Source organism: Miniopterus schreibersii (genome assembly GCF_964146895.1).
Source record: "Miniopterus schreibersii genome assembly, chromosome: 4".
In the NCBI taxonomy this organism is placed as follows: Eukaryota; Metazoa; Chordata; class Mammalia; order Chiroptera; family Miniopteridae; genus Miniopterus; species Miniopterus schreibersii.
Genome location: NC_138105.1, coordinates 37,557,753 through 37,570,306, shown reverse-complemented (window position 1 = coordinate 37,570,306; position 12,554 = coordinate 37,557,753). Strand labels below are relative to the sequence as shown.

Genomic DNA, 12,554 nt, shown 5'->3' with positions numbered 1-12,554 from the left:
GGATGAAGCTAGACATTTTTCTCTACTTATGCCATTACTTATAACATTAGTTTACAAATTCTCATGTTCTTTTGCTATCTTGAAATTCTGGGGATATGTGTTCCTATTATCAGAAGCACTAAAGAGAAAAAAATGGATATTCTCGTGACTCAGTGGGAAATAATGTAAGTCAGTGGCCTAATTGGGAATGTCAAACTGTCTTTGAGAAGAATTTAGCTTTAATGGAGCAACAGGAAGTGGAGATGGCAATAGAGAAGGAGAAACTCACCTGGGGGCAAATTTTTCACAGTCTGCATTATTCAAAGTTAGGGTAGGTGATTTTCTGCCTGCTGGGGGTGGAGGGTTAGTGAGCAGTAGAAAGCAGAGTCTCATTGCATGAACTGCTTCCTCATATGGGGTGGGGGGATCTTTTGTGGTAGTTTGAAATCTGTAGTTCAATACAGAAGAGCAGACCTGAAGGACTGTGTTATAAACAAATCACAGAAAAAAGGAATTTCAAGTTTTTTGAAATGTTAGCCAACCACTTAGGAAATGAGAGTGGGGTGGGAGTGGAGAATTACTAAATGCTAATGTACTCCTCACCCCCTACCCCTTAAAAAGTACAGCGATTCCCGACTTACAGTGGTTCGACTTACGATTTTTAGACTTTCTGATGATGTGATAGCGATTCACATTGAGTAGAAACCATACTTCAAATTTTGATTTTAATTTTTTCCTGGCTAGCGATAATTGGTAGGATACTCTCTCGTGATGCCGGCTGGGCAAGGGCAGTGAGCGCAATAATCCGACACTCAGGCACCAGGGTAAACACCCCATGCCCGCACTCTGCTGGGGACTGTGCAGCCAGTTTTGTTGGTTTGTCTGTTTGTCTGTTTTATTGCACTCAGCACATTTAAGGTAGGCTTGGCTAAGCTATGATGTTCAGGAGGTTAAGTGTATTAAGTGCATTTTCGACTTAGAATATTTTCGTCTCACACTGGATGTAACCCCATGGTAAGTACAGCAGCGCCTGGACTGTACTCATTCCTGTCCGATTAATAAAGAAGAGGAGCTGTGTTTGTCCAGAGACCTCGCCTTTGTGGTAAACATATGAGGCATGTGGAAGTGTAACTGGGAAATCTTATGTTCACGTTTGGCATTCCCCTCTAGCCCAGCACTGACATTACTCCCTTTACCTTCTGGGAAACCCCATGAAATGTCAGTTTTTGTAGTTTCAGGAAGCATTGAAGTGCATATGTTGAATATTTAAAATGATATTTTGTCTGTTGTTCTGGTCTCCTGAAACTAAACCCTAAGTAAGCACACACTGGAAAAGAAGAACACTGTAATAAAAATATTTTCTCAAAATGTGAGATCTAGTCCCAGATCCATCCCTAACAACCTCTCCAAGTCTATAAGAGTTTAGTTTATGTAGCTGAGTAGACAGCCCTGCCCAGCTTCTTATACCTGTGAGAATAATTAGGGAAAGCGGACAAAATAAAAATAATGTGATTGCACCGTGAACAAAAATTAGCCAGTTCTACAAACGGCGTTACTATATTTTCTTTTCTAAAACTGTATTTTCCTGGCATCAGTAACTTACATGAAAGAAAATCTAGGACCAGTTCTGTGCTAGCATTTCAAACATAGCATGTGAAGTGGCTTTGTTTCATTTTCTGAAGCCTGGCTATGCTTACTGCTTTTTTACCGTAACTAAATTACCAAGACAGCCAGTTCTTAGACAGATATGCATAGCATAGAAATGCACAAGTACTGCAAACAACAACCATTTTCTTCAGGAAGATGACAATTAAATGTGGCATTGAAGTATCCTGAAATCCCAGCCAAGACAAACGTGAACTTCGGCAGAGAGGAGCCACCAGGGCTTTGGAAGAACGGAGCGTACTAATGAGATCATATATGTCTTTGAGCTGCTTCCTCCTTGTTACTTGGGAACTAGTGGCTGAAGTGTGGACTCTGGAGTCAGCCCGCCTGGGCTCCAATCCTATCTTCACATGCACCTTTGTGAACATAGGCATGTTAATTAATGTCCCAGGTCTCATTTCAAAAATAAGGCCAATGATGGTAACCATGTCATAGAGAGATTAAGATTAAATAACTATCCATGGAAAGAGTTTGCGCAGTTTCTGCCATATAATAATAGTTTACTTTTTAAAAATATATATATATCTTTACCAATTTCAGAGAGAGGAAGGGAGAGAGAGAGACAGGAACAGAAACATCAATGGTGAGAGAGTCGTCATCGATCAGCTGCCTCCTGCACGCGCCTCACTGGGGATCGGGCCTACAACCCTGACCAGGAATCGAGCCAGGATCTCCTGGATCCTAGGTCGATGCTCCACCGCTGAGCCACGCTCAGCCAGGCATAATAGTTTACGTTGTTACCAGCCTAAAGGGGTTCATTTGCCTGCCTGCTCAAAGCCCAATAAGACACGAGCAGGAGTTTGTAGCAAAGAAAGAGTTTATTTTTAGGAAGCAGTCCACACCTGGAGACCGATGAGCTAATGCTCAAAGACCCGGCTCCCCCAGGGCTTCCAGCAGATGGGTTATACAGGGGAAAGATCACTAATCACGGTGACTGTGGGAATCAGGGTCATGGTCCCTACTGATGCGGCAGTGCGAGGGCAGGGGGTGATTAGTTAATGCATTTGGTCAGCCACAGCATCTCTTTGTCTAGTTTTGCTGCTTTTCTGGGCCTGGAGCTAAAACACAACTGAAGCCTAGATGTGATCTCTAGTTTGACTGAAACTCTGTCTCTGTGGTCAACAGACCTGAGGCCTTGTTCCTAAGGTTATTTAATGCTGATTAGAACCTCTTTGTCCTGAGGGTTTAAGATTAAGGGAGTGGACCCTCGAGGGAGCGGGAGGTGGGTGAGTCAGGATGCTGGATGGGGCCAGTATGCATCAAAAGGAAAGAAAGGACAAAAGTTCATACTAAAGAAGTGAAGTTTCCATGTGGTCACATATTTATTTAATGCTTACAATTTAGTGAGATCCTAAATACAGACTCTCTGTTTATTGCTACACGTCTTCTCTGAAATTAGCGCATCCAGGAAATAAATACTAACAAAGAGATAAAGGCATCCCAGGCAGCTGTTATGAAAAACAATCCACTTTAGCTAGACCACGTAGCATCCATACGTCATTCACATATTTTATCAGTGTAGCACGAAGCAGTCAGAAGTCAGAAGCCAGAAGCCAGGGAGAACCTGAACCTGGGAGAAAATCCAATATATCCAGGCTCAGTAATCTCACTCTGCAAAAGCAGAGACAGACTTGAATTACAGACATGAGCAAGACATACTTGCCTGTTCCTAAATCACAGTCAGTCCTTAACATTCCCCTAAACATCCTTTTCAGATACAGCTCCTTTCAAATATGTATTTGTTATCTCCAGAATTTGTACATATGGCTTTCCTGGCTGCATTTCAGTTCTTAGGAAACTGCATTGTAAATAAGTGACAAAAAACTCCATGTCTCTTTATTTTCATTTTGGTAATACTTAAAATAAGCAAAATAATAATAATAGCCATTATTATCATCATCATCATCATCTCAAATTGGTATAAGTAGTTCCTAATGTGTGAAATTGGCAATTATTATTCAAAGAGTAAAACTAGGACTAGAGAACTTGCTCAGATTTCTTTGATTATTACCTTGTGGGTAGATAGTGTATAAAAAACAAAGTAGGTATTATTTGTTTCAGAGCTGCAGAAAGCTCTTGCATTTAGTGAATCCCACGTCCCTTTCCAGTCTTGTTGGATAAGCAGCACGCGTAGACTTGAGGTTCTCCGTCAAGACACATGATGAAACGGCAGTGACAGCCGGGTGAGGACCTTCCCGGGCCTCTGCGCTGGCTGCGGGCCCCTTGTTAACTGTCCCTCAGGGTCCCCGAGGTGCATCTCGGCTGTGCCTCGTAATGAGGGCACCGTCTGGGTGCTCCGGTGCAGCAGAGTTTTGAGAAAGCTTTGAGGGAAATCAGTCTTAACCAGAATTTTTATTTCGGCTGTCTGAGAGCAAAGCGAGGTGAGATTATCAATTTGTAATATTTGTTTAATTTTGTCTTCCATTTCTCTAAGAAGACTCAGCAAAATATAAAGGAAAATCCAAATACTTTTTTTCTTTTTCAATAGGCACTGAATGTGCATACTCTTTATGAAAGTAACAAATCCTCTTTCCTCTTCTCTAATATATAGATAGAGGTTCCAAAAATAAGGCTGTCTCTTCTTCCCTCCCCCTCCCCCTGCCCATCCCTCCCTCCCCCTCCCCCTACCCATCCCTCCCTCCCCCTCCCCTGTCCATCCCTCCCTCCCCCTCCCTGTCCATCCCTCCCTCCCCTCCCCCACCCATCCCTGCCTCCCTCCCCTTCCCCCTGTCCATCCCTCCCTCTTTCCCCCTCCCCCTGTCCACCCCTCCCTCCCCTCGACATCCACCCCTCCCTCCTTCCCCTCCCCCTGTCCATCCCTCCCTCCTTCCCCCTCCCCCGTCCATCCCTTCCTCCCCCTCCCCCCTCCCTCCTCATATCCCTCTTTCTCTCTGTCTCCTTTCTTTCTCTCCCTTCCTCTCCGTGCCACAGTTGCCTCCTAATGTGGAGTACTTTCAGAAGCAGAGAGTGTTTTGGGTTTCAGGAGCTCTGTTTAAAAGAAAACAGTGCTCTTTTGTTGGTGGGGGGAACATGAGTTTGATTTTTTTCAAGCCAATGCCGAATCTCCTTAACTGAAAAAATAATCCTCTTCATGTAAAGATTCATCTATCAGAGCCATTTGCATAGAAACAGGAAAATCAGTCCCTGGGTGAGGAGGAGAGCAGAGTCTCGCCATATTATTTTTTATATATAAGTGCTTTATATTGGGGAGAGAAAAATAATTTTATTTCTCACCCTTTCTCTGATAAAGTAATGCACTGTGCCACTAACAATGGGGCTGTCTGTTTCTTCATGTTTGCAGCTCCAGATGTAGATAGAAATTTTCCTTGGCCTCCCATGTAGCTTATTCAGGGCCCCAGCCTTTCTGATCCCTGCTCCTTTGAAGCTTTTCTTCATTAGTAAACCCCTAATTCACTTTGTGTGGGAACCACGAGCCTTTATTTTTTCCATCTTCGAATTTTTTTCAAAAACGAAAATGGCTTTATTATTTTTTTGCTTAAAAATGCTGCATGTTCTTTATAAAAATTACTAAAATAATGCAGAAAAAGAAAAAAATGAAAATTATTTTGTCTTCTACCTATAGATACCTTCTGTTAATGTTTTGGTAATTAATTTTTTAGATTTTTTTCATTTCCCTTCTGTCTTTGTGTGTGTTTATCTGTCTATCCATCTCTGTCACTTGCTGTGTTGGTCAGTACTAAATCATGAACACCCCTTCATGTTATAAATATTTAACTGCATCATGATTTTAAATACCTGCATAGCAAACCATTAAAAAAGGTGTACCTTAATCAACCTTCCTTTAGGGGTCTAGTTTATTAACTCAATGATATCTGTACTGATTCTTCAATTCTGAAATGAGTTAGTGATTATATCAAACAGTGAAAAATATGAAGATAACATATCTTTATATATAAGGAAAATTTTCTATTGCAGTTTGAATTATAAAATCCTGTGTTTTGTTTTATCCCTAGAGAAGTATCTTCATATGTTTTTGTTATTTGTTTAGGGGGATATCTTTAAAAATAAAGCTCAGCCCTGCCGGGCGTGGCTCAGCGGTTGAGCGTCGACCTAGCATCCAGGCGATCGGGGTTCGGTTCCCGGTCAGGGCACATGCCTGGGCTGCGGGCTCGATCAATGACTCTCTCATCATTGATGTTTCTCTCTCTCTCTCCCTCTCCTGTTCTCTCTTTTAAATCAATAAAGATATATATATATAAAAAAAATAAAGCTCATAGATAATAACTGCAAATGTTAAGTATGGAGCTGCTTTCTGGCTGGAGGAGGTGGGTATGCTAAACATGAGGTTTTGTAAAGAGCATAAAGTTGAAATCTGCTCTCTAATTAACCTCAGTCATTCCAGCAGAGTTTAGGAGGCATCTTAAAGGATCACCATTCATTTCATGTCTCTTTGGCTGATGGAAGTGTTTTCGTTTTGTTTTTTTGTTTTTTAACTGAGTATCCAGCACATTCATTCATTCATTCAACCAAACTGTGTTGATTATGTTCTTGGGCCAGGCATGAAGCTGAGGTGAATGCGGCAACACAGAGATGAATGCGGCTTGTTTCATCCTCAGGGTTCTCGTGGTCCACAATGCGGGGAGAGCGGGTAGTCGAGTGCTGCTCAGGAAGCTGCAGACAGAATCCTTAAGAAAGGGGAATTCTGCTGGCTTCAGACCCAGCGTTCATCCTAACCTGGGTGATCTTTTGGACTCATCACTTACAATGTTTTTTTCCAAAGTCCCGAAACATGTCTTAGGAGCCTCTTCGCTTTGGGTAGGTTGAAAGTCACTCTTGGACGTGCTAATTGGAGCGTGGAGAGGAACTCCAAAAGTGCTGGCTAAGGCTAGTCTTGTGAGTAAAGAATAGGCCCAGCCGAGTTCTGGACACCTTCCTGCTGCTTGAGTGTGATCTGCACTGGGAGGTGAATATGCCCAGTCATCCAGGGAGGAAACAGTGCCTGCCTTCCCAGGCTGAAGTCACCTTCAGCCATCTGATTGCGTGCTGTGATGACTTCAGGATTTGCTTAGGAGATATTTTTATATAATCATTAAGGCAATATAATATACATTCACTCATAGGCCAAAAAGAACAAGAGATGATTTCTCACTGTCCAGAGGTTTTATCTAAAAGTTTCTCAAACTTGAACATGCATAAAAACCACCTAGAAGTCTTGTTGAAATGCAGATTTGTGTTCCTTAGGTCTGGGACGGTGTGTGAGTTTCTGCATTTCCAAAATGCTTCCAGATCATGCCAACACCTCTGGTTCCTAGATGGCCCTTGGAGCAATCAGGACCTATGAAGTCTTCATGCCAATGAAGATTTTCCTTTTGTAACTTCATCTGTTTTTGTTTTGTTTTGTTTTGTTTTTTGCAGCTGCAGTGATGGTCCTCAATAGCATGAGTGTCAGCTGGAGTGCCCGGATCCAGATTTTCCTAACCTTTTGCAAGCTCATAGCAATTCTGATAATTATAGTCCCTGGAATTATGCAGCTAATTAAAGGTATGGACTGAAAAATTAATGCTCTTTAAAGTACGTATCTGCTTTTGGTCTCTCCGAACACTAACTTTCGCTGGTACTAGCAGAATCCCTTAATTAGTCTCTACTTGTGGAACTTAGACTCCATACTGTCATCTAATTGATCTGAAAGGCTGCTACACTGAGGATGAGTTGGTATTTAGAGTTAAATGGCAACAAGAGCATTAAGACTAGGCCAAGCAACAAAATAAGACATTCAGTGAATTCTCTCTCTCAGTGTAAACTGTTTGAAGTGAAAAAAATAATAAAATCTGCTCTTAAACTACAGATACATATGTCCTCTTATTTTTACTTTAAAATAGTTCTATGATAGCAATGAGGATTAAGGTCTCTGGAACATAGTGGAAGATCCATAATTCTTTTCCTTTACGGATGCTATTCCTTTTACCTGGCAAATGGAATTTGGCAGGAAGGCAGTCACATATGGGAGTAGCACTCCTCAAAACCAAATGTTACCTGACAAAAATTGTGATGAAAAGTTAATTTTTATTGTTACATTATTTTTAATGTAAACTCTGCATTTCTACAGAAATGTTAATACTGTTTTCTGGGAGTACTTGCCTTATAGAGTAGACTGTCTAGTAAGAAACATGAGGTGGTTGAGGGGGTGATGTCATTTAGAGTTTCAGTTGTTTTAGGGAAGGAGGCACACGCAATAGCTGGGCTTCAGTGGAAACTGCTGTAAAAGAAGCAGGCCCAGGTGGGGTATTTAATTAGCAATGGGCATGGTAGTAGGAAATATATAAGAAAGTGAGATGAAATTGTAAAGGAGAGACCTATAACTTGGACATGTTAAATACTTAATGTTTACGTGGACATTGTCTGTTCCAAGAAAGGAAATTTAGTGCGAAATTTAATGAAGTTGCAGAAGAATTACACAAGGCAAAAGGAAATGCCAAAATTCAGCAAAATGCAGCATCAAACGATAACAAATGATGAAAGATCCATCCCTCTGGAGTTGGAGAAAGGGAGTTGCTGTTGTCCATTTAAGAAGCCCAGTGGGAATTCTTAGAGTTTTCCTGGCTAAATGTTTGCATCCAATCCAGCAACATTGGCCAACTCAAAATAAACTCAATAAAGAGAAGACATGAGCTGGCTCTCCTTCTTCACGTTGACCTCCACAGAGCTGGCGCACTCATATTTTATCTGATCCATGAGAAATGTTGGAAAAATAATTTGTTTTGTTAGTGTTTTCTCTTTCTGGGCTAACTCTTTCACCTTCTGTAAGGAGTTTCTTCCATTTTTGGAAAGTGCAGAAACTGAGTCATTGACCCTACTTGAGTTCTAGTTTAGTTTCCAAAAGATGATATATCATCCTTGAAAACTAGGATTTTTTTCTCTCTTTACCTTCTTCGGTATAATGTATAACCATAGTTTTTACCACTTGCTTATATGTGTGTGTGAGAAGAGAAGAGGTTGTCCAGATGTTACTGTATTGTAAATTCCTTGAGAGCAGAACTCACCAGATATCTTTTGGATCTTTTTCGACACTTTACACTAGAATGATCCTTTAATTAAATCTTAGGATATCGGTGCTTAATGTAACCAGGCTTCCTCACATGTCTAATCTGAGAAATACCCTGAGAGTATTACCACATTTAAAGCAAATTTTAACATTTTGGAGAGCATTCTTAGCAGGTAAACTTACCCTATTCCTATAAAATGGTGACTTACTTTTTGTCTAACTAGATCACATATTTTTCACATGAATTTGAAACTCCAGGGAGAAAAAAATGCTTTTACTAATACAGATAAAAGCATTTATTTCTACTCTAACCAGATCCTGAAAATAGTTCTAGAGTCCGTATTTACTTACGAGGATTTATTAAACTTTCCTTTAAATATTATGATGTTTATCTTCCTGAGACCTCTGTTATACAGCCACAATATCCCTGAAGTTCAGAAATGCCTCTCTTCTGTAATGCTCTCAGAGTGGCAGTTTTCAGGATCTGTGCTTGGGACCTGATCTTCAAAAAGCCTCGTTCCTTTTGCTGATTACTCAGTGCTGCACTATTAGGAATATTGTCTCTTTAGGCCAAGGAGATCACAGATCACGATAAAAAAAAAGCAACAGATGTTTTTATCTGAGTCCCAGCATTTATAGCTCCCTTTTATGAGGACACAGAGATGCTTTAGTAAAACAGGCATTTCTGAATTCACTGTATCATTTTTAAAAATGAGCTACATTCAGGAATTGGATGCTTCAAGGGGAAAAATCATTTAGTGTATAATTCAACATTCTCTACTTTTGGTCTCAAAACTCACACATATTATGTTGATATATGTGTTGTTGCTGGGCAACCCAGGCAGCAACTGAGAGATGAATGAAGAGAGGAGGTCTCATGTATCAGTCACCTCCTTTAATTTACTTATGTGAAGACCAATTTTGAAATAATGTCACACTTCCTATTTGGGTAATCTCATTTGCTATTTGCTTTGGGAAAGAGACTTTTTTAATGCTTAACTTTAGATATTGGCTGACTAAATACGAACTTTTGTTTTTTGGTAATTATCCAAAATATATACAAGAAAAGGGCCCATTCTGATTCACAAAGTAGAGAAAAATATGATCCACAAAAAGTGTTCAATCCACATGTTGATGCAAAATTTATTAAAATGAATCTATTTTAGAGTTTAGTATAATTCTTTTCAGTACTTCTGGAAGGAACCCATGCCATTTTCTAGAACAACATCAGTGAAATTTCTCTGTACGGAGTCCAACAGTAAATCTCTTTAACTTTGCACACCATATGGGCTCTGTCACAACTACCCTACCCTGCTGTTTTAGGGTGACATCGGCCATAGACTGATAGTATCTACCATAATACCTAAATTAGTGGGCCTGGCTGCACTCCAATAAAACTTTATTTACCAAAGAAGCTGGGGGCGTGGAGCGGATATAGTTGTGAGGTTTTCCAGCCCCTGTTGGTGTCTAATGAACTGCAGGAAAAGCAGAAAGTTAAATGACGTGACAAGGTGATTTTGGGCTTTCTTGCCACTTCCTCCTGGAGAAAGGACCCATGGATATTTCTTCCCAAGCTTTCTATTATCTTCATTTAAAAAAAATTCTATCATACTCCTATGCACTATGGGTTAGCGAAGATCCTTTAGTCTTCATTCATGGTCCAACTCTGTCAAGAGCAGGGGCACTCTCAAACAAGGGATTTTTTTTTAAAAAGCCTTTTTCCTCTTTGCTATGCTTTTATGAAAAGAGAAGTGTAAAGCAGTGTTAGTGGTGATCAACATACTTTTGGAGCTCCATCTCTAGCATGGGTACAGTGTTAACAGATAACATTGGCAATGAGCAGAGGGTAAGAAACCTAGACCCGAAACAGTATAGTTTGTATCCAACCTCCCCTCGCCCCCTCCTCGTGCTTATGAATAACAACCAATTCTTTGAAAAGTCTTCAAATCTTCCTCTTCTCATCGCAGGGCAAACACAACACTTTAAAGACGCCTTTTCAGGAAGAGATGCGAGTATTATGGGCCTGCCACTGGCTTTTTATTACGGGATGTACGCATATGCTGGCTGGTGAGTGGCCGTCTAGACGGTGCTTAGTCTGGTTCATTAACTCCTTCGGGTACTTGGACTTGATTGCTAAGCGAAGGGCTGGGCAAATGTGAACGGTCATACTCCAGTGCGATGTACTCTACTTGAACCGAAGAAGGTGGCGTGGCTCCCTCTGTCAGGCCAATTCCTGTGTATGTGACCTCATGCAAACATGACTGAGGCTGCCAGTCAAGGTGACCCCTAGATTTAGCCGAATGTTACAAAAAACAAACAGATGCTGAGTCTTACAAACCAGCGCAAATCACTTATAAGTGTGGATTGGTAAGGATATAGCAGGAGCAGGAGGTATCAACGATTGTTCCTTTGCTTGTCAAAAGGCCCTTCAGCCTAAGCTTCTAGGGTGTTTATAAATAGTGATTGGTTTTCTTCCACCTTCCCATGAGAAAGAAATAATTTAGATGTAGAAATAAGTAAGAGGCTCCTGGAGGTAAAATGGTAATCTAAAGGCAGGGAGGAGAAACCAATAATGAAATCGGTTGTACTAGATAACCTGTTACATTTTAAGGGACTTTACAAATTCCTTAAGATGTCCTCAGTATTCGAAAACAAAATATGCCGCCAAGTTCATGAAAATCACAGTACCATGGGAGTGCATTTCCTGAGGCATGTTCAGCTGTGATACCATTCTGGTTGAGGCATTAGAACTCTGTATTTATGTCTTGCTTTGTTCCAGAATTTGAATAGCAATAATTGTGGATAAGAGTGGAATTTTTTTCCTAATTAAATTTTATTGATCTAGGCCAGTGATTTTCAACCTTTTCATCTCACAGCACACATAAACTAATTACTAAAATTCTGCAGCACACCAAAAAATATACTTTTTGCTGATCTGACAAAAAAAATAGGTATAGTTTTGATTCATTCACATGGGACAGCTATTGTTGTGTTGGCTGTTGTCATTTTTTTTTTACTTGACAATCTAAGGGAAAAGAGGTCAGTGCCCCTGACAAAATAGTCAGGTATTGCATGTTTTAAAAATTCTTGAGGCACACCGGTTGAAAATCGCTGATCTACTAAGATTTAGGTGAAGTGGCTTTAGCTAGAAAGTCCACTATGTAGCAAAGTATTATTTAAACATCAAAATCATTATAGTCAATGATTTTGGGGTGATTAGTAGCAGTATTTCTTTTTTTGTTATTTATAGAGCTAATATTATATAGGTTTAGCTGTGAGAGTGTTCTATGAGTCTAAAAGTAGTATCAGGAAACTACACTTGTTCAAAATTATGTAAATGCACTTCAAACACAAATACAATTTCCTTTTGTTTCTTTAGTTTTTAAGATCTTACCTCCCAGCTAATGCATGGCATATAAAAATATATTTCAAAGTAAATGGAGTGTTTACCCTATTAATCTCATTGAGTTATGAACAGATAGCATTGGAGGAGAACTGGGAGAGTGCAGAACTGAACTTAAAATTTTAACATGGCTTTTGAAGCAAAATGTGTTTGAAGGTTGTTAGAAGATTGTAGCTCTAAGGAGTCTAGCATAAAATATTTGTGTGTTACCGGAATATTTTTACAGCCATTGTATGTAAGCATTAGTCTCGGATCCCTCAGTGTTTTGAAGTCTTTTTCATTTTTTCCAAAGCACGATGTGGGTGCTGGGCAGAGAAAAGAACGCAGTTGTGATCACAGGGTTAGCAGCAGAATCAACTATTCTGTGGCTATTCAGCCTAGATCAGAGCTCTCGAGCCCTGGGGCATCAGCCAAGCTACTGGGAAGGTCACCAGGAGACACCAGAGCGAAGTGGGGAGGTGGCAGAAGCTTTCAGCTAGAGCCAAGTGTTGGGAGCCTGGCAAT

At 40.4% G+C, this 12,554-nt stretch overlaps 1 protein-coding gene across 1 annotated transcript in view; it reads left to right on the top strand.

Moving 5' to 3' along the window:
- SLC7A11 (solute carrier family 7 member 11) overlaps positions 1-12,554 on the top strand; it is a 69,922-nt gene that overhangs the window by 11,472 nt on the left and 45,896 nt on the right. Inside the window, exons 4-5 of the mRNA XM_081133996.1 lie at positions 7,021-7,146; positions 10,615-10,714. Of these exons, the coding sequence (XP_080990122.1) occupies positions 7,021-7,146; positions 10,615-10,714 (226 nt within the window). The remainder of the gene's footprint in view (positions 1-7,020; positions 7,147-10,614; positions 10,715-12,554) is intronic.